A 23,127-nucleotide genomic window follows, 5' to 3' on the forward strand; every position below is an offset into this window, starting at 1 on the left:
TTGATGTTAATCCAACTCAATTATTTAATCGGATAACATGCATCCTGAATAACAGCTCAGAAATGGAAACTTTCTTATCCTATGAACTTGCTCCTCAACCACCTTCCCTCTTTAAAGATGGTATAATGCGCAAGCCAGCTAAGAAGGCCCTGGGTGATGTCCTAAAATCATTTAGTGAGAATGCTAATTTGCCAGAGAATGGACTCTTTGTCTTGGATGGTGGTCATCTGCTTCAGTCAGTTGTTTGGCCACAACCATCTACATATGCAAGTGTCTGCCAGACTTACATCTCTTATGTCCTCAGACATTATGGAGCTCAATCTACAGTGGTTTTTGATGGATATGGCAATGTGACCTCCACAAAGGTTGCTGAACACACACGGAGAGCCCAAAAGTGCATTTCTAGTGATATAATTTTTGAGAAACTATGCCCACAACCACCAGTCAAACTGCATTCCTGGCCAACAGCAACAACAAAAAAAGGCTCATTCAAATGCTTAGTGAAAAGATGCTAGCAGCCGGTGTACTAGTAAAACAAGCAGATGCTGATGCAGACAGGTTAATTGTTACAACAGCCCTAGCTGTAGCAGACACTGAACTGACTTCAGTTACCGTTGTTGGTACAGATACTGATTTGCTTGTCATGTTAGTTGCTCAAGCAAGCAGTTCTGCAGATATGTACATGTTATGTCGCAGCAATCCTATAACTGTTTTCAGCATACGGGAAATTCAGCATGCCATAGGAGGAACCAAAAATTATTTAATGCCTCTGCATGCAGTGACAGGTTGTGATACGGTGTCAGCAATTTATCGTCAGGGAAAGTCAAAAGCTTTCAAGATGGTACAAAAGAAAAATGAACACGGCTCTCTCGTTACATTTATGAAGAGTGGATGCACTCATGATGAAGTGAAGCAAGCTGGTGAAGACTTTATTCTGCAACTCTATGGTGCCAGTAATTATAGTTCTCTCAACGAGTACCGTCATGTATCTTACAAGAGAGCTATTGCTCGAAGTTCCTTAAGTTCAGAGTTCAACTTGGCCAGTTTACCACCAACAAGTGCTGCAGCAAAGCAACACTCCTATCGCACATATCTTGCAGTACAGGAGTGGATGGGCAACAGTCTAAATCCAACAGAATGGGGATGGAGATTTCAAGATGGAACACTTGTTCCACTAGAAATGGACATTCCAGTTGCCCCTGAAAACCTTCTTACAATGGTTTCTTGTGGATGTAAGCCAGGGGATGCAGTAACATGATATGCAGCTGCAAGAAGCTAGGCCTATTTTGCACAGCAATGTGCAGCAAGTGCAACGGCCATTCATGCAATAACACTGCTCCACCTCTTAATATCAGTGATGAAGAGGAAGAGAAGGCACCAACTCTTGATGAAACATCACTAGAATATTAAAATATTGTATAATTGTTAACTTTATTATTATGGATCCAGAGTTTGTCAGCTTATATAATAAGCAGAATTATGCATATTATATAAATTGACAAACTTTGAACCCCATTATAATCAAATTAATTGTCTTCTTCAACCCCAAAATGTTTGGTCAGTTTTGTTAAAATTCTGGATAATATGATATGAAAACTTGTGCCTATCTTTGGTGCCACTTTGGACACCATCTTGCTTTTAGTTGTGTGAAATTTTCTGATCTTCTAGAAATATAATTTTATTTGATTGCTGCAGTAAACACGTTTAGATAAAAAAAAAATATATATATTTTTTTTTGTACTCGTCATGAAGCAAAAGATATGCTTAAATTGAAAAAAATATCATCAATTTTGGCCGCCATCTTGCTTTATATTAATTATAAGTTGTTGATCTTGTAGTTATATATTGTTTTAGATTCCTTCTACTTAAAAATATAGCAATAGACACCAAATTTTTGTTTGTATGTTGCCTACAAGCTAAGTTATGCTAAAAAATTGGAAAATGACGGCCATTTTGGACGCCATCTTGAATTTCTAAGGTTGCACAAGGGATTTCTGGGGACTTTTAGTATGTGATTCTACACATAATTCTGCACCTATGCTGCAAAAATCAGCTTGTTACCAGTGATGTTCAGGTTAAAGCTAATACTCTAGCCTATATATATATATATATATATATATATATATATATATATATATATATATATATATATATATATATATATATATATAAAATTTGTATTCTGTCGTATCTCTAATTATATATAACATCAAAAAAAGGAACTTTGTTGTTTGTTTCCTATTCGACTTTGAATTTGATGCTGGGCACTAACGCATTTAATAATCAGAGATATGACAGAATGCAAATTTACTGTATACAGAAAACCAACATTTTCACTTTCATACATTCACTATTTTAGTTATCATTATATTTCTATCAAGACTGGCGTAGCTAGCATTTTATTCTTAAGAGCCTTACTGATTTGCTCCCCAGATTTCCTGGAAAAGGAAATTGAACTAATCCTTAAGCAGCTGTCATCTTTAAAGTACCCTGACCACATAATTGAGAGAGTGATCCATAAGGCAAACATAATCTTCTACCATCCCCCTCAATACAAGACTAGAGAGGTGCCCAACAATAAATTCAAAATCCCACACCTGGACAGTATTAAGGTGCTGACACAGACACTTAGAAACTCTAACCCTCTTGCCTTTACCTACTCAAACACTTTAGCCAAATCCCTAATTAACGTCCAACACAAACCAGTCCCCAAAGACATAGGAGTATATGAAGTTCCTTGCCTCGACTGAGCAATCCTACATTGGTTTTACAGGAGATTAATACAACATAAAAGTTCAGTAAGGTATGGCCAACAGAGCTTGGTTATTTTTAACCACATAAATAACCATAATCACAGAATAAACTGGAATTTGTCACACATAATTTATAGCAGCAATTGTTGGTTCAAAAGCTAGAGGGTAGAATTAGCTCTTATTAATCAAAGAAATGTGATGAACCTCTCAAAAGGAGCTTGGAACTCACATATTGTAGATAAAATGTTACCCCAAATAGCAATTAAGAAGATTAAGAAGCTATCAACTGAAGTGATGTAATGGCTGACCCTTGGTATTCTTGGTATAAATACCGCTTTTCTGTAACTCTTATTTCATTCATTACTTGCTTGTCGAGGGACAGTTGTTCTCCGAAATATATAGCATTAACTTCCCACCTTTTAGAATTTTTATGGGCTCCTTTTATTACATATACAGTATATCTGAAAAGCTCTTAGGTCACATATATTTTATGAATTACAATATACAGTAGATTTTTTATTAGTAAGTGTGGATAAAGGCATTATGAAGAGCCTTCAGAGAATGCTTGGCTGGTGTCTGGCGCACATCCTGATTAGGAAAACTATGTGCGTGACAAATGCATCAGATATTCTTGAGATGTGAGAACATCCCTGCTTGGCGACAAGACTTTATGAGTTTGTTTGCCGGAAATGTCTGGGTTCCAGAGAATTTGTTCATACATGTGTTTGTTTGGGGTGGAGCTCCAGGGTGTGAAGATATTAGTTATCAAACAAATGGTCATCCAAACATCAACACTGAATTTTGATACAAGCTTTCGGTGAAGGGTGTTTTGTTTCGAGACCTGTCGATTAGGACTGTGAACATTGCTGTTTGGAGGTAGGACAAATTTCAGATTTCCCATACTGTAGACTTTTCTTTTCGTTTAACATATATCTCACTTGTGCCAGGCACTTTTTGCATTGCGTGTACTTTATAAGTACCATAGGAGGAATTCCCATATCTTTATTTTTATAAGTTTGTTTAACAAGGATTTTATTTGACTTCTTCTGATGTTTCATTGGGGAATATACTGGACTTTGACTTATTTTGACCTATTGTGGGGAAATTATTCAGAGAGAATAATTAGTTGAATATGGTGGACCTTAATATATTTGATCATTTGTTGAACATAAGTATTCCATTTTATTTCATATCCTGTTTCTTGCAATCCAGTTATGTTAGATTACTGCCAAATAAATTACTTTGGGTAATGCTTGTTTTGCTGTAGACTTGAGAGAGAGACAGAGAGAGAATGGGTGTGTGTATGTACAAATGTACGAGGCCAGTAGCCACTTTGGTGTGGTCATTATCAAGCTACCAATAGATGGAGCTTCTTGACTTTTAGTAAACGTAAGCAATGGGATTAACTCTTTGTCAGGTTACAGTATTTTTATTTGGCAGCGGGAACCACACTTGCCTATATTATAGTGGTTAGGTACACTTCCAAAGAGACTTATCTTACGAGGAAATTGAGATTTTTAAGTATGAGGGGGTGCCTTTTGGTTGGTATATGTGCCCTTCTGCTTATTAAGGGAAATTCTGCAGTCAGACAAGTGGGCACTGTTGATCAAGTTGGTTGCACAGGAACTTGCGTTGTGAGTGCTGAGTGAGTGCGTTTGAAAGATAAGTTGTTTTTTTTCAGGTTAGCTACATATCTTGTTGCTATTGTAGTGAGAAGGGGTTACGTGAGTGTTACTGCAGATTTTTTTTTCTTGTTAGTTACTAGTAATGGGGACTAATTAAGGGAGAGCTCTGTTGTTTTTTGGTTACGTCAGGAAGACGGTGGGTGGAGCTTTCATTACAGAACGGTGACAATCTTATGATGTCATTGAGAGCGCTTGACACTGTTATCCCATTCTCTCTGTGAGCCCATTTTCTTTGTGGGTGGACTGAAGTATTTTGAGTGTTTGGGAAAATTTCTGGTTATCGATCCTAGCAGTGTTTGGAATTTTTTTTTTTTTAATTGTTCGCATTTGTGGACAGGGTTACTTCATTGTTCGCATTTGCCGTTTAGAATTTGATTTAATAGTTCGCATTTCCATTAGTGTTGGCGGTTTGCTGAATTTTTAACAAGTTTTTTTTCTCCTTTCTCTTTCTACCTTTGGGGAGCTATATGAAGTTGAAATCAGGTCGGGTACTTGGAACTTGGAGGATTATCCAAACGGATACTACGACGGGGGCTAACGAAGATAAGGATAAGGTGACAATGTTGCAAAAATTTACTTCCGCAAATGCGGGAGTTCGGCCGTCTCCAGGGCTAGTTGATGGCGTTTTTCCAGTTCCCCTCAAAATTTTTAAAAAGGTGGCATCGATTTTTTTAGTTGCCAAGAAAATAACAGATGGGGTACAAGCTTTCAATGAAGCAAAAGGTTTCCTTAGTTTAGATAAAGGGAATATCGGACAGCGTTGCTGGAGTCATCACTTTTTAAAGTGTAGGACCTGGGACGATCTTAAAGACTGGGACTGGTGTTGCAATTCGAGACCTCAGGTCTCTCTTCAAAGTCCGTAAAGGCCATGATTCGCTGGTCACATTTAGTGCCAGACATTTTGATGCTACAAGGGATTTTTCGAAGAAGTTGAGAAATTCTTGTTGGGCAAATGGAGACTATTACGATAGAGAATCTTGAGAAACTATTGCAATATGCTTGGATTCTAATGACCTTCCTGATACTATTGTAAATAGTTTTGACACGGAGATAGCAAGGAGGTCGGATGGGACTTTGCTGTTCTCTCAAATTTGTAAGCACATGTCTAAATGCCCTACAGTAGATAGCTCCTTTTTGCATGGGATGCCAAAATCTTCCGGGGCTATTCTGAAGCATCATACACAGAGGTGATCCTGATCCCACAATTATGAGGTTATGTGCCAAGACAGAGAATGATAAGAATTCTGCAAGTTCTGGATCTCAGGGGCGTTGTTATAATTGTAATAGACAGGGCCACGCTAAGAAGTTTCGTACGGTGAAATATTGTGGTGCTTGCAAGCCTGCATATCACGGTTGGTGGTTTTGCCCGCTTCTTAAACAGAATGAGTCTAAAAGCACGCCTCAGAGTGCTGGTCTGGCAGGTAGCAGAACGCCTTGAGGGGGTTTTTCGGGAGCCTCTAGGGGCCGACATAATTTTTGGAGGACCAAACAGCAGAAGGAGAAGAGATAAAAGGGGTTGTTTCTTGTGATATAGGACTTTTGGGTGAGCCCTCAGAGCCAAAGCCAGTGGTAAAAGGGTCTTTGTATGGGGTTGATGTGAATATCTTTATAAATACAAACACCTTTATTAATTTAATGAATTATGAGTTGTTCCGATTGTTCTTTGAGGCCTGCTAAGGAGACAGTATGTGATGTGCAAGCAATTAGGTTACGGGTTTTGGGCTATGTAAATGTGTGTTTTCTTGCGGGTAGAACTTTTACAGAGCCATTTTTGGTTATACGAGGGGCTGCTTTGGGGAATACATTGTTCCTGGGTCATCCAACATGTCAGCGACACAAAATCTCAATTCATACAGGGGTATGCGGTATAGCTGTTGGAGTACCTGGTGTTTTTGTACCTCACAAGGAAATGGATATGAGTAGAGTGGATAATGATAATGGATCGGGTGTCCATGAGGATTTGTGGGTGGATTCTGAACACATTTCTTTGGGCAGGAAGTGTTATAAGGGGGTTTTGTTGGATGATGTGGTTCTAGGTCCTGGTATGGTTTCTATAGTGAAAGTTTGTGTGAAAGGTGTGCCAGCCCCGACAGGTGTGTGTGGATGAATATAGCGAAAAGCTGAAGGGGATAGCGTGTATGGTTTCTATAAGCAATGTAAAAAGTTCAGGGGATACTTGGGTGGGATTGCTAAACTGTAATGAGTTAGTTCAGAACTATCAGAAGGGTACTTATGCGGTCGATTTTGTTGACTGGGTTGATGAAGATAATTCAGTTGCTATTGTCAGGGACATGTCTGCATTTTCAGAAGCAGATTTACAGGCTAGGAGGCAGGTCTTTAGGGATCATTTAGCCAATGCTGATTTTAAAGAATATATTGTGCGTGTGAAAGATGTTCTGGCTGAGTTTATGGACACAGTCGCACTTAAAGGGGATATGTTAGGGTTAACAAATGTGTTAGAACACATGGTTCATTTAGAGGATAAGACTAAGCCTATTTTTTTCCCTTCATATAAGATTCCTTTTAAGATTAGAGAACAGGTAGAGCTAGAAGGAGGAAGGCATTGTTAGGCCCAGTTCCTCATCTTTTAATTTTCCATTGTTAGCAGTGCCTAAGAAGGATGGTTCAGTCTGGGTCTGTGTGGACTTTAGGAAGTTGAACAAGAAAACAATTCCTGATCGTTACCCTGTGGCGTGTTTGCCAGATTTATTTGTTGAGACTGGGGGCAAGAATAATTACTCTTCAACTGATCTGATGCAGGGGTACTTGAAAGTACCGCTTAATGAGGTGAGTCAAAAGTATAAGGCGTTTTCTTTGCCGAAGGGACATTATGAGTTCACGCAGATGCCATTTGGTTTATCAGGCAGTCCTATGACATTTGTGAGGCTAGCGAATAAAGTTTTGCATGGGTTGTTAGAGAAGTCCATTTTTGTTTACATGGACGATATCTTGGTTGCCACTGATTCTGTAATGGAACATTTAGAGGTTCTTAGGGAAGTTTTTAGGAGGCTTAGGTTAGCGGATTTCAAGATAAAATTAGCTAAGTGTAATTTTCTGAAGAAGCAGACAATATATTTGGGTCATGTCATTTCTAAAGAGGAGGTTAGAGTGAATGAGGATAAAGTTAGGGCAATTGTAGATTTTCCTTCTCCCAAGAATATGAAACAGATTCGGTCTTTCTTGGGCATGGCTGGATTTTTTCGTGGGTTTGTAAAGTGTTATCTACTTTAGTGTCTCCTTTGACAGATGTGCTGAGGAATGATGAGCAGTTTATATGGGGTGATGGACAGCAGTCAGCCTTTCAGAATATTAAGGATGCTTTAGTTAGTCTCCCAGTGTTGAAGTTTACTGATTTTGAGCGTCCTTTCACTTTGGTGACAGATGCCAGTCACGATGGCATAGGGGCCTGCCTTATGCAGAAGTTCGATGGAAGACTCCATCCGATTGCATTTTACAGTAGGAAGTTTAAGACACAGGGTAGTAATGAACGGCTATGGTCAGTAATGGACAAGGAGGCCTTTGCCATAGTGTCTAGTTTGGTTCATTTTAAGATGTTATTGATGGGCAATCAAGTAGAGGTTCCTACAGATCATAAGCCATTGTTGGATTCTTTTAATTGGATTTTTTTAATAAGGCAGATCTTTCCCCTAAAAGAGCTAAGTGGTATTTGACAATTATGGATTTTGATGCCAAGCTTAGGTATATAGAGGTTATGCATAATGTTGTAGCGAACACCTTTAGTAGTTTTTCTGATTCAGATGGTTCTCATGTATGTTATGTATCTGGAGATTGCATAGACTGGGATATTAGTTTAGTAGATTCTGATGAGGATGAGGTTTTGGCTAGTGCAAAAGCATTTCTTAGAGGGGAATTAGTTAGGAAGGGTTATAAGTTGCCTTTTGCAGGTCTTTAATTAGAGGGTAATTTGTTAGTTACGAAGATTAGATACAGACTGAGAAATAGCAAGGATAAGGTGATATGACCCAAATAGTTGTCCCTTGGAGTTTAGTACCTGCAGTTCTGGATATTGTTCATTGCATGTCTGGCAGTCCGCATTTGGGTATTGAGAAGACGTATCAGAATATATGGGGACAATTCTTTTGGAAGAATATGCTCGCGTCAGTAGAAGACTTTGTGAGAGGTTGACCAGTTTGTCATGCAGTGTAAGCCATCGAGGGTTGTTTCTTGTAAACTGGGTTCATTTCCTATTCCCAGTAGACCTTGTTCTCGGGTCCATATGGATATTGAATCCAATTTCTGTGAATCTAGTTACGGCCATAGGCACCAGTTGGTGGTTGGGGACAAATTAACTAGGTTTGTAGAGATTTTTCTTTTGAAGCATAAAACAGCGGAGGAGGTGGCAGGTGCATTCTTTAATGGATATATTTGTTGTTATGGGGTTCCTGAGGTGCTGATTACAGATAATAGGAGAGAATTTGTGAACAAGACATTAGAGTCTCTTAGGGGTGTAATGGGCATTCGGAAAGTCACTATTATTCCCTATAGACCAGAAGCTAATGGGTTATGTGAATGGGCCAATAGGAAGGTAATTGAGGCTCTCAGGATTACTGTAGGGGGCAATGATGTGAATTGGGATCGATATATTCCACAGGTTCAGCATAGCATCAATTCTATGGTTAGTGATACCACTGGATTACTACATATTCCATCGGGTGATGATACAGTTAAATCGCTGATCTCTACTGCTAAGGAGAGATATGCCTGTCTTGCTAAGAAGCTTGAGTTGAAAACTCAGGATATGGTTGACAGGAGCAATTTAAAGCCAGATAGAGTTAAAGTTGCTGCCATCCAAATTTCGCAACCATTCCTGGTCGCAGCCTGATTGCAAGAATCCGTTGTCCCCACAGCAATCATCTCAATTACCTGATTGCCATTACCCTGGAATCCACCCTTTCCAATGTATTACCGTCTGTGACTGGATGTAATTTTACCATAACAGAGTCATTTGTTATATCGGGGATTGTTGTATCTGTGGCCCCTCTTATTTACATTGCTTATTTGCAAATTACTGCATTATTGTTCTATCAAATGTAATTTATGTGCTTGTAAATAGTTTGCCTTGTACATTCTTTCTTTAGTCTTGCATATTTGCCCTAATAAACCCCTTTTTAAACTGTAAAAGAATTCTAATTCCAAATGGCGACCTTCATTATTTACGTAAATCCAGGAAGTTTCTAAGGTGAATTTCCCGTAGTTTCTCCTTTTGTTCATAAACCCGGGCCCCCCCTTGGTACGCAAGCAGTCAATAAAAACAACTTGCTCCAGTTCCCTCCTCTACCAAGAACTCAGTTTATGACATTGGCGACGTTGCCAAGAATCCTATGGAAGAGCCGAGAAGCATCGCTGAAAGGGCTAATAAATAGGAAGAGATGAACCTGGAATAAATCAGGCATTTAAATCTAATCATTCATTTAAATTAAATAATTCCACTAATCACAAATGACACAGAAGCAGCTGGAGGAAAGAGAATTAAGGTAAAAAGGGTATCTTCATTGTCTCCGAACATTAAGGATACGTTAGGAAATAAGAAAAGTGATGTTAATATTATTTTAAAGAACGCAACACACCCTCTGTTGTTAGAATTTACTCAGAAAGCAGGCGACAGCGCATAGGTTCTTAAGTTAGCGAAACAGAGAGGTAGGCGCGAATTTCCTGTCCGTAAAATTTCCAAAGTGCAGGAGCAAAGTGTGTTGCCATATGAATGAACATAGGAATTAGGGAGTGCGTAGTTAGGGAACTGTGCATGTATTAGCGAGAACAAGTAGCTAAGAGCCTATTCAAGACTAGTTACGGCTGGAAAAAACGTACAATTTCTCGATCAGTGATAAATTTTGGGATAACTTAGTAGGCTATACGAAACCTCATAACGATATCTGGCATTTAGCCGACGAGCCAGCAAATGTTCTGTTCAAATCAGTGCATGCGTGGATCGCCCAAGTGTTGGAGAAATAAAAACATTCCTGAGCGTAGTTATTTAAATATCTTCCCAGTGTATTAAAAGTAGAGTAAAGACATTGCTGGTGTTTAAAGTTTGTTAAGTTGAATTTGCATTCGAACCCTGCATTTATTGAAGAAAGTAGAGTGTGTTTTATATTTTCCATCCAAGTTCATTGCCTAGGCTCTGTCGCAAGACAAAGCGACCGATCAGCTGTTTTCCACAAGCGACGCAGTTCCACATCTTTCGTTCACAGAACGAAACTTCCTCCCTCTGTCCCCTAACGTAGCCCGTGAAAGACGTGAATGTCTTTGAAACAATTTGAAACCCTTTACCCACCATATCACTTTTCATGACGAAAGCGAGACAGTAAAGATTACATAAATACTAAAAGTTCATTGTAGAAGAAAAGTAACAACGTAATTTCGCATATCTAATTTATTTGCTCATAAACATAAAGTAAAGTGACTTTAACATTCACAACGAATACGTCCCAGTGCATCCCCGCTCTCAGAGAGAGAGAGAGAGAGAGAGAGAGAGAGAGAGAGAGAGAGAGAGAGAGAGAGAGAGATTTTTTCTCTTCGCCTATCATTTTATCTTAACACGGGACTGACACAAATTTATTTACGAGTTTGGAAAACAACCCCCAAATCATAAAAGCTAAATAAAAAGAATTTTCTTCAGTGTAACTCACTTTTAAACTTTCCAACTCATTACTCATTTATTACACACAGTGCATGAAATTTATAAGCACTTGTGTTTAGCGAATAATCTCACATACCTGCTTTCCCTTTTCATGCTTCAGCCCAGATCAATTCTCGTACGCTATAGAACACACGTACATCTATCTAATTACGCGTTGTTCAACTGTAGTGCATGAGTTGGGTATATCTTATTCCAGACTTGCTTATACAGCAAGTGCTAAACCGCATATTGAGTGCACTCCCCATATCCTACCTGTCCTCATGTCAGGCAGCAATCTCTAGTTCTTATAACTAGCCACCCACTCGTGTCACGCCCAGTTTCCATTTCTCACAGTGCCACTAATCTGCGGCACTGCCAAGCACCCCATCACTGGAGCACTTATCTTTCTTCTTTCCCTTTCCTTTCTCCTTTACCTTCTGCTGGAGTCTCTCATTTACCACTTATGCCTTACTTACCTTCTGCCCAGGCAGAGTACCATTCACCTTCAGTGCCATTTCATGCACTGACATTTTGCCTTGCTCCACGGAGCGCACCGGCACCACAGTGCCACCCAACCAAAATAATCCCTCATAAGCCATTGCACCTGTATTTAAGAAACAGAGTGCCATACAACCAGTGTTTCCACCCATAAGGACCTTAGCTCCTTCAGGAACACCCCATTAACAGTGCATCCGCCCATAAGGACCATAGAGCCTTCAGGAGCACTCCCACGTTCTAAGTGTTTCCGCTCATAAGGAATAATAATACCTTCAGGATCACTTCATTTACTAGCGTATCCGCCCATAAAGACTCAGACTTCCTTCAGGATCGCTTCCCCCTAGTGTGACCTTCGCAAGGCACACTCACCCACAGTGCCACCTCATTTAATGGTGCCACTCCCTGAAGTGCCGATAATCTAAAGGACACTTCCTCATCATCACAAACCCTTTCCTCCAGGAATGCCAAGTTAGTCCAGTTAGCAGCCCTTTCCCATCAGCAACATGTCAACCGAAGAGCACCAATATTTCCGGGATATAGGAAAGGAGGACGGCCTCATAGGCCAGGCCCTTCAAAAGTTTGTAAGGGAGCAGACTGCTGAAAAGAGAAAGTACGAAGAAGAACAGAGGCAAGAAGAAGAAGAAAGAGAAGAGCAAAGAAGACAGCAAGAAGCCGAGCAGAGGAGAGAAGAAGAAGAACAGGAAGAGCGGAAGAGACAGTGCGAAAGCGAAGAAGAAGAAAGGAGAAGACAGCATGAACTAGCCCTCAAGGACAGGGAGCTCGAGTTGGAAAGAGCCAAGAAGGAAAGCGCAGAAGCTTTAGCAGCCCAACAAGTATCTAGCCCCACTCCATCTGCACTAAATACCTCCCTATTGACAGTCAATAACCTCGTGGGAAAATGGACAGAAGATGAGCTGGAGCAATGGCTCGAAGAGATCGAATTCCTCTTCGAGACCTATGATGTCAGCCTGGCTGAGAGGGCCTTATTGCTCACCAAGCACATGGACGGGAAGGCTAAGGCCGCCCACCGAGCCTTGGAAAGAGATCAACGAGGAGACATGGCTGCCATCCGTGAGGCCATCGTCAAGGCGTATGAAATAACCCAAGAGGTGGAGACAACGATTTCGAGGTATGGCTAAGAATGTCGGCTGGTCCTGGACAGAATGGGCCTGTCACAAGGCCCAAGCTGGGACCCGCTGGTTCGAGTCTATGTGGTGCAACACCTTCGAGGACTTTTTCAACCAGACCATACTGGAACACCTCTTCCAGTGTGTGCCCGGGCCTCTGGCTGTGTATCTTAGTGACAAGCAGCCAGCCACTCTCAAGGAAGCCTGCCGCTTAGCTGATGCCTGGGAGACGTACAACCCATCCCACAGCACCTTGCAGCACAGAATAGTGGCCCCCCAGACACCTCTCGGGCTCCAATCGCCCACGGAACGGACCGCCTAACAAACCTCTGTGCACCATCTGTAAGAAGTACGGCCATGCTGAAGCAGAGTGCCGCTACAGGGAAAATAATCAACAGAGCAACAACCCTCGGCAACCTCCCAATAACCGTCCCTCTTCCTCTCCGAATTCTACCCCATCTTCCCGGCACACTGTCACTGCCGGGAGATCATCCCATCCCAGGGGGCCCTGCTGAGACTGTGGAGCTTCAGGACACTCTTCCTCCAGGTATCCTGCATGCCCAAAACATGGTCGCTCCTAGGCACGTCAACCTAATCAGTGCCACAGCCTCCTTGGCTGAGCCGCCAGAGAGAACTCACCCTGAGAGGGTCTGGACAAAGTCCGTCTCAGTGGCTTCTCAGGATGGTTCCAGCCCACCAGTGCACCTGCCAACTACTGCCAACACTGGCTCAGATATTACCCTGATAGATCGGGCCCAAGTGCCAGCCAGTGCCAAGGTAGATGAGCCCACCAAGTGGACAGTGACCTGGGTGGACGAACAGTCCTTGACCATCCCCACAATCGAACTCAGGGTGATCACCCCTTGGAGCAACAAAATTCACCGCCTTGGCATCATCAAGCGTATTTGGCACGGAGTAGAGTTCCTGCTTGGACAAGACATCCTCTGGGAATGCCCCACCCCCAAAACCACTCTGTTGCCTGACTGCTTCCGCCAGCGCGTCCTCAGTAACCTCTTCTGATTGGGACACAGCCTCTGTGACACCTGTGCCACCGTCAGCCAAACCTTCCCTTCGCCCATTAGCGACATTACACAATCCACCTAAACCTCATTCCAGGCCTAGTCCACAGATCTCACGACCGGACAGCCACCAAAAAACTACTCCCTCATCCAGTAGGAATCTCGCCAACTACCGCTGCAGGACCTGCAGCATAAGAGGGCACTCCGAAAAATGGTCCAAGTGCCCCAGCAAGCTAGCCACAGCGGCCATTTCCAAAGAACCCAGAGGCCTTGCCCTCCCATCGAAACAGGAATCGCTGTCCCAACTCAGACCAGGGATACCGAGGGGTCTTGCTCCCCCAGGTCCCCCTTCAGCTTTGTCTGACACCCATTCGCTGCCAGTGCCACTTGCGAGCACTGGTCAGTGCCAAGCTCCGCCTATCTCAGCTGGAAGCTCCATGCCAATCTTACTCCCCGTGCCTGGCCCTGAGTTAGTGCCAGTGCCAGATCCAGAACCTGACCCAGATCCTTCTACGGGAGATCCACCTAACCTCACAACCATGATCATTGCACAGTGTGAGCCTCTGACCCCTGATGTTTCTTCTTCCCACACTCTTCTGCCTGCTGAGGATGACCCTCTGGCAGGCCTGGACATTACCTCTTTTCTGGTCGACCAGGAACTGTCCGGCCAGGAAGCAGATGCTGATTCTCTTCCCACGACGGTTGTCGCAGCAGCCGAAGTAGGAGACCAGCCCGTAGCCCCTGAGGCTGCCCCTGATCCTGCTCCTGACATCACTCCTGGCCGTTCTTCAGAATCGGTACCCTCATCGCCCCCTAGGAATGGCCTAGCCAGACCCTGGATGCCCCCGAATAAGAAGAAGAAGGGGGGGAAGAAATCCACTTAGCAAACCAGAGCCATAAGCTCTTCTTGGCACTCATGCCCCATTGGCACAGTGCCACTTCCATCTCAGAGTGATCCTGGCACCTGCCCAGAGGAGGTAGCCTGTGTGACCTCTGACCCAGTAGTATTAACAATTAACCAAGTAAGCCTTTGTACCATTAACCCCTTCCTAACTAACCTCCTACCAACCCACTCCAGACTCAAACTGATACATTACTTAATTGTATACTGTGATTTACCCTTCAGCTTATTCGTGTTTCAATTTGTTGCGTGTTAATCATAAAGCACTGTGTCAATCATAATTCATTGTGTGCCATTCGTCAGTGCCAGCTCGTTCAGTGCCAGCTCGTTCAGTGCCAGAGTCGTAGGATAGTAGGTTAGGTTAGGTGTTTACTATGTGCATTTGCCTAGGCGTAGATTTCTCCTGTCGTCAGAGACAGTTAGCAGAAGTGCTTATACCCTTAGCTAGGTTAGGCCCGTTGTAGATGTGAAGTTAGCCAATTCAGGACCCCTCTTAGCAGTTAGATAGGCCCCTTTAGCTGTTGCAGTGCCAAAGCACAATTTACTGTATGTAGGGTCACTGGCTGCCAGTCGGGAGGAATTAGCCAAGACCTTCACACCCGAAAGGGTGTGAAGGCCTTTCCAAAAGGGGGACCTCTTACGAATTTATCCCTCCCTCATCTCGCAGCCAGTGAGTGATTTATCCTTTGATGCCTTTTCTCCTTTCATTTGACTGTAGGGCCAAGAAAACATGGCGGGTGCGATAGAACCAAGCATATTTTGAACCAGAGAAAAGCAGTTAGGGCCTGTTCTTTCCACTCATGTAGGGCTAGCTCCTACCTCAGCTGACCTGGGATAGACAATAGGGACCCCCTTCACCCCCATCACGTGATATGGGAGTAGGTAGGCCATTGTGAGCATGAGGGACATAGCCAGGCTGTGAGATAGATAGGAACTTAACCCCTAAGTACTTAATCTGAAGGCAACTTTTCTCCACTCCTTTGCTGGTTATATGACTCTTTGCAGATCGACGGGGAGGCCTAGACTTCGAAGCAAACATATATATATATATATATATATATATATATAAATTTCTGACTCACGTCGGGATCGAACCCAGGTCTCTCAGGTGGAAAGCAAGGGCGTTATCCACTGGGCCATATAAGTCTAAAGAAGTTTTGGAACCTGAGAGCAACTGCACCGTGTTGTACTAACTTACCTGGGCAAGCCTAACTGCTTGCATACCAGCATAAGTTTTCCCCAACTTCCCGACTCAGCAATGACCCAATAGACAACATTTCATTCGAATTATCCTTCTGAGTGAATAAGATAGAAATCATCAACACACAATCACGTGTGGAACAAATTACTGCAAAGAAATAAATTTCTGACTCACGTCGGGATCGAACCCAGGTCTCTCAGGTGGAAAGCAAGGGCGTTATCCACTGGGCCATACAAGTCTAAAGAAGTTGGAACCTGAGAGCAACTGCTTTCACCTGAGACCTGGGTTCGATATATACGACGTGAGTCAGAAATTTATTTCTGTTCCACATACGATTGTGTGTTGATGATTTATCTTATTCACTCAGAAGGGATAATTATAATGAAATGTTGTCTATTGGTCATTGCTGAGTCGGGAAGTTGGGGAAAACTTCGCTGGTATAAGCAGTTAGCTTGCCCAGGTAATATATTACTGTGGTGCAGTTGCTCTCAGGTTCCAATATATATCTTTAGACTTGAATGGCCCAGTGGATAACGCCTTGCTTTCCACCTGAGAGACCTGGGTTCGATCCCGACGTGAGTCAGAAATTTATTTCTGTTCCACACGTGATTGTGTGTTGATGATTTCTATATATATATATATATATATATATATATATATATATATATATATATATATATATATATATATATATATATATATATACATATATATACTGTGTATATATATATATATATATATATATATATATATATATATATATATATATATATATATATATATATATATATATATATATAGTGTGTACATATACACATATATATATATATATATAATATATATATATATATATATATATATATATATATATATATATATATACTGTATATATATATATATATATATATATATATATATATATATATATATATATATTATATACATATTCTATCTGGTTGTGTGTGCATATCCATCTATTTTATCTTACTACAGTAAAAATTAAAAGGTAAAGCATTGTAAGAAACACATGAATGAAATTAATTAAAAAGGCTAAAAGAAAAGGTTAAGTTGAAATGAAATGAGAATTTGTAAGAAGCGTATAAAACAGGCGCAATGCAAACATTTTTAGTTTATAGAGTGTAAATAATAAATATTGCAGCCATATAAGTCACGTAATTTTTCAAAAAATAATTCAACCCTGTTGATTATGCGACCAGTCCATGAACATGTTCATGAGTACTCAACAACGAAAAAGCACGGAAACATAAGCAGGAAGCATAACAGAAATTCATGTGTATTATATTTCGGATGGACTGAGTGTAACTAAAAATGGTGTTATATTCAGATATATTTTCAAGGTCTCAGCTGACAGGCGAACAAAGAGTGATGAATATTATGCGTGAATATAAGAACAAGGCTTGGCAGCGAAGGAAGACTTCTGGAAAATTGCTTCCTCAGTCAATTTACGTGTGTGCTTGAGCATGTATTTCTTTCGCGTATGCGGGGTGAAGGCTATGTTTGAGAGCCTATCATAGTATCAAGCCTTATTTGTGTGGGATGCTAGACTTAGAATGACAGTTCAAAGAGATCAATAAACTAAACGTTCCTATTCTCACAAGATATGTGCCAAAAAACGTTATTCCATGTTGCTGGGCTGATTTTCCAAAGCTAAACAGTATTGACAAGCAATAAGAAATTACCGCGAATTTTAAGAAAATCCAATTTTTTTGAAGCAGCTATAATTCTATATACCACAATTCAAGTGAGGAAATACAGTATTCAAGTACTGATTCCACATTAGTCTCAGCATATCGTTGTTGCAACTTTTTCTTGAACTGATGGAAACACTTCCAATTGAGTTTACTTTTCTGTGAGCAGTTTCAAAAATCAAATTCATGGTTTAACCATTTCAATTTTCATACCGAGTACAGTAATATCTATCTTTATTTCGTTCTTTCTGATAAATATAATGAATCACAGAAATTCCTTTGACCTCGGTAACGAAACTGAAAGCGAACTATTTTGAGTTTTGCTTCATTAAGTATTAATATTTTGTATTGTATTATGCACGAGAACTATTTTATAAGTTTAACTTATTCCATTACGTTGCATCTTACTATAGTAACAAGAAAAATACTCATAACAATAGAAGGAAGGAAAGTAATCTACGTCACAAGCTACATCAGAGATATTTTTTTATCGATTATACAAGTTTACTGTACAGTTTACTTGGGTTATGTACAGCTTCCATGTACCTACAATTGCGCGATTCGCATGTGTTATGAGTGTGCAGCTGGAAGAAGATTCAGCTTTAACACATCTTTCCAGGCGAGACTAATGCGTGCTTGGATGAAAAGTTAAAACGCGTGCAGTCATTAGGAAGATTAAAAAAATGCCGGATGCCGAGGTTGTGGTAAAAGGAGAAGTTTAATATGGTTCAGTAGTCAGTCAGAATTAAACCTTAATAAAATCAAGCACTACGAAGAAAACTAGTTGTTTTTATTTTCCAGTAAATGATAACTATAATAAAAATAATAATAATGAACTCTATCATTATTGTATTCATCTGGAAGATGTTCTCCAGGGGTACTGTAGTTGAATCTGATAGGGTCCTCTTTATGCGTCTTATAACCATTGCTTCAGCATATAGCTGGTATATCAGGTTTCCTACCATCATATAAAGATGGCCCGTTGTGATGGTTTTATAACGTCTGACGTTTCGACTCACGCCCAGCTGTCATCTACTAAAATTACAAAAGCAAATGCATAAAAATGGAAGGTTCACAGGCATTCACAACAAACACGTCGGTTACAATGAAGGAGTTGACTGATGTGCTAGAGCAACCCACCTCTCTGCTGCAAATGTCTGTGTTTTCTGTATCATAGTTTATTCATTTTTGTAACATTAGATGACTGCCAGAGGGAGAACAGAAACGTCAGAGGAAACAACACCATTTCAGTAGTCTTTACATGATCTTAGGAAACCTAATATGCCACCTATACGCTATTGTAAAGGTTATAAGTGAATAATGAAGATTATACAAGTCAAATTCCATATACACAGCTGTTATTATTATTATTATTATTATTATTATTATTATTATTATTATTATTATCTGAGGCAAAACGGAAGAGATTACTTCTATTCTCAAAATTATTTGCTGCAATATCTTTGGTTATTACTGTTCTGAAGCAGATAAGGTCCTAAAGTACAACTCTCAGTCTACATTGGAATGAAAGCCATTTCTTTACAATAAATCAGATGAAGTCAATAAAAATCTAAAACAGAATTCACTCATACTAAAAAACGACTTTTTAATCGAAGTTGAAAGTCTTGGTGTTTACTTTTATTTTCATGTGAGGATCTCCCAAATTCTTCATCCACGGGATAATTGTGGAAGTAAATGACACTTCTCGCATGAAATGTAATGTTGAAAACTTTGTTATGAAAGGTTTCTATGAAAACATTCACATTTTTTTTATCTGTTCATATATACATAGTCATAAATAGCCTACTTTCATATGTAATGTCGAAAAATTATCTTTACTAACTATTCGTTCTTCTCTCTTTACTTTCTTTTGTACTCTAAACAAGATTTCAAAATTTAAACTCGAAAACATACAACTAAAAGAATTAAGATTGTATTTCAGTGTTTTGAGAGAATCTTCTTCCTTTACACCGAATAATTAAAAAGTACGATGGGTACTTTAAATTTTTAGCAAAGTACTCCAGGAAGCTTTTACTTATAATCTAAACATATTGTATCATTATAATTGTTTATTTTATTTGTATTGTTGTAGGCAATCATCTGCAACAAAGAAACGAAAACACACGGCAGCCAGATGTCACATCATCAATATTTAATATTTGTAATTCAAATATACAAAGCAAGGTAAAAGGCTTAATATGCACAAGATCAACATTTACTTGATGTGAATTGGATACTTCTGCATTCCTCAACTATCAACATGGTAAGTTCCAAAGTCTAAGTCGTTACCTAAACGAAAATCTGCACTATGTGCAATTTAAGTCACCCTAATAGAGTATTTGGGAATTTGCTCTAGGGTATAATACCACTGTCTTTTGTCTTTTATAAAGTTGACTATTTATAATATGTTTACGAAGTCTACAGTATTTCCAAATAATCTGTCGCAACTTTAACTGCTATTGGTACTATTCAAGCTCCAGGTTACTGCGCGCACACTGTCTTATCATTGTAAATTTATGCAGCCAGTTTAAGGAATGTTGTTTTAATACATGGATTCTTTTCTTTTATTCACAAGTTTTTTACTATTAACCTCGTTTTCTAAGATCTTTTAGACCCCACATCTGAAAATGGATATTTCTTTACATTTTGTTATTCGCCTGTAACTGACAACAACAGAACTACAAATTGATACAAGTCATAGGTATAGATATATATTCAGGATGTTTAATTTTGGATGACTGTTATTTACTGTATATTATAACAAAAAAGCGTTATTGAGAGAGAGAGAGAGTGGGGGCTTTTTAGAGAGAAGACCTTTTCTCTCTCTCTCTCTCTCTCTCTCTCTCTCTCTCTCTCTCTCTCTCTCTCTCTCTCTCTCTCTCTCTCTCTCTCCCCCTTTTCCTAGAGCTGATAAAGAGACGAAAAAATAGATACAGCTCTTGCAAGGTGGATGTTGCCCAGATTCGCGCATTTTTTTCTGGTTGTATGGCAGCATATTAGGGGAAGGGGGAAGACTCTAATACGATCAGTTCTTAGACTGTGAGAAACACGCTCAATGTTGCAAATCAGACCATTTGTCAAGAATATAGCAGCATTTTCATACTTCTAGCACTTAAACATCTACACCACAACTGATTATCCTCAGCAGAAACTGTCAGATCTATTTACTGCCTTTTCATTTTCACTAATTTTTTCTTATATATATATATATATATATATATATATATATATATATATATATATATATATATATATATATATATATATATATATATATATATATATATATATATATATATAAATATACATATATATATATAATATATATATATATATATATATATATATATATATATAATTATATAAATATACATATATATATAATATATATATATATATATATATATATATATATATATATATATATATATATATAAATATACATATAATAAATCAATATATATATATATATATATATAATATATAATATATATATAATAAAATATATATATATATATATATATATATATATATATATCAGGAAAAATCAATGAATTAGATATAATGACTGAAGATGTAAATAAAATGCTTTATCATTTAATATATATATATATATATATATATATATATATATATATATATATATATATATATATATATATATATATATATATTTATATCAGGAAAAATCAGGTAAATCAGATATAATGACTAAAGATGGAATTAAAATCATCATTTAATCATTTAATATATACATAATATATATATATATATATATATATATATATATATATATATATATATATATATATATATATATATATATATATTACCTCAGGTATAATGGCTAAAGTTATAATAATCATCAAACTGCTGCTCTTTAAGCCTAGCAAATTCGACATAAGTAAGGGAGGGCTGCTTTGTAAAGTTTCTGAATTTAAGGCGACAGGTCTCAGCGACCAAATCACATGCTTTGAGGACTAGTGCCTTAACCTTATGATAGTCACGAGCTATTCCTTCCTCCAATACATTATACACTCCAATTGCCTTGCCCACCAACCTACACTGAATCAATACAGTCCACATTTCTGGTGGCCAAGACAACCGGGTGGCAACACGTTCAAATGCCTTTAAAAATTCTGGGAGATTCAACTCATCGAAACACTGGCACTAATTTTGGGGCCGCATCTATATTAAATTTATCCTGCGAGTTGCCCCGAGGTGTGCTAAAATGATCAGTGGTGCCCTGCAGCCTAGCTATTTCTAAATTAATACTGGCTATCTCCAATTCACGCCGCCTCGCCCTCTCGTTCTCCTCAAATTCTAGCTTCCTCAATTCTACACGTTTACAAATCAAATTAAATTCACTGTCCTCCTTGGACTCCACCAAAGGACGAGCAAGAGCTAGAGGATTTCCTGGCGCAGGGTTTTCTACAGACATAAAAGGATTAGTGGAAATATTTTGTTTCCGAGGCAAATTAGCCTGGCCATCACAAAATAGCTCCTGTCTGCGGAGGATCCTCAAATAAAGTTAAACCTACGTTGACACTTATTCCATCATCATCATCAATCTCCCCCTCAAACATACTACCCTCATGCTCTGAGTCATTACCACCTGCAATGTCACTTTCCCTAACCAAATGTTCAGCCTCAACCAGGCCTTGAGCAATTTTACTTTTAATGGCTACCAACAACTGATTTTTTGTACCCACTGCCCTCAACGGAATACCCAACCACCAGGCACAACTTACTAAATAATCCTTACTCAATACTGGCAGATGTTTTATACAGTCAGCCAACCCTAAAAACTCAGCTGGCTCAAATGCAAGAGCCTCCATTGTATCAAAGCTAGCAGGGGAGAAAGGTAATAACTACAGCAAAGTAACATGTTATTACATTAACCAAGTGCTGTTCCATACACCAAAGCACTGAGTACACCTAAGAACAATCCTGTCATGGTCGCCAAATTATTACAACCCTCGGGGTTGTTATGCAAGTTCTTAAATTATAATAGAGTTGTTGTTAGTAATAAATGTAACTCAGTGCTAAAGGTCAGCGGAAACAAACACACAAGAACACTTAACAATATTTAATACTTAATGACTACAAAATTTAAATCAACCTTATGGGATATAATCAATACTACAAAACCTTGGTAACAACCAGGAAGGTCAAATACCAGTCCTTAGAATTCCACTGGATTCCCTAAAACTAAGAAAGCTAAACCTTATAAAAGAAAGATAAATAATGAGGAGGAATTGACAATTATTAATAAATAACTTGTTTGGATCCAACACTTTTGCTGGCCAGACCAAAAAGCTATCCTACTGCTAAGTAAAAGGAAGAAGGAAGGCAGAGAAAAGAAAACAAGAAAATAATTATAATCCCTACCTATTGCCACAAAGCTAAATAAGTGAAACCTTGTCTAGGACATATATGACCCGTTGGGTGACATTATAAAGTCACAGCATAAACATGGCAATATATATATATATATATATATATATATATATATATATATATATATATATATATATATATATATGTATGTATGTATATATGTATGTATATATGTATGTATGTATGTATGTATG

General features: G+C 39.0%; 1 protein-coding gene across 1 annotated transcript; it reads left to right on the forward strand.

Annotated features, from left to right (window-relative positions):
* The first annotated feature begins 12,079 nt into the window (after positions 1-12,079).
* Positions 12,080-14,606, forward strand: LOC136827212 (uncharacterized). The gene is made up of 3 exons (XM_067084981.1): positions 12,080-12,666; positions 13,102-13,611; positions 13,820-14,606. Exons 1-3 carry the CDS (start codon positions 12,080-12,082, stop codon positions 14,604-14,606), a joined length of 1,884 nt encoding a protein of 627 aa, XP_066941082.1.
* The last annotated feature ends 8,521 nt before the right edge of the window (positions 14,607-23,127 follow it).

Source organism: Macrobrachium rosenbergii, chromosome 41, assembly GCF_040412425.1.
Source record: "Macrobrachium rosenbergii isolate ZJJX-2024 chromosome 41, ASM4041242v1, whole genome shotgun sequence".
NCBI lineage: Eukaryota > Metazoa > Arthropoda > Malacostraca > Decapoda > Palaemonidae > Macrobrachium > Macrobrachium rosenbergii.

Bases quoted from the DNA above. Each gene is read 5' to 3' on its own strand.
- LOC136827212 (XM_067084981.1), top strand. From the start codon at position 12,080: ATGTCAACCGAAGAGCACCAATATTTCCGGGATATAGGAAAGGAGGAC. The intron at 12,667-13,101 runs GTATGAAATAAC...AATAATCAACAG, and splicing joins CGTGAGGCCATCGTCAAGGC to AGCAACAACCCTCGGCAACC. The intron at 13,612-13,819 runs GCACGGAGTAGA...ACCTCATTCCAG, and splicing joins GGCATCATCAAGCGTATTTG to GCCTAGTCCACAGATCTCAC.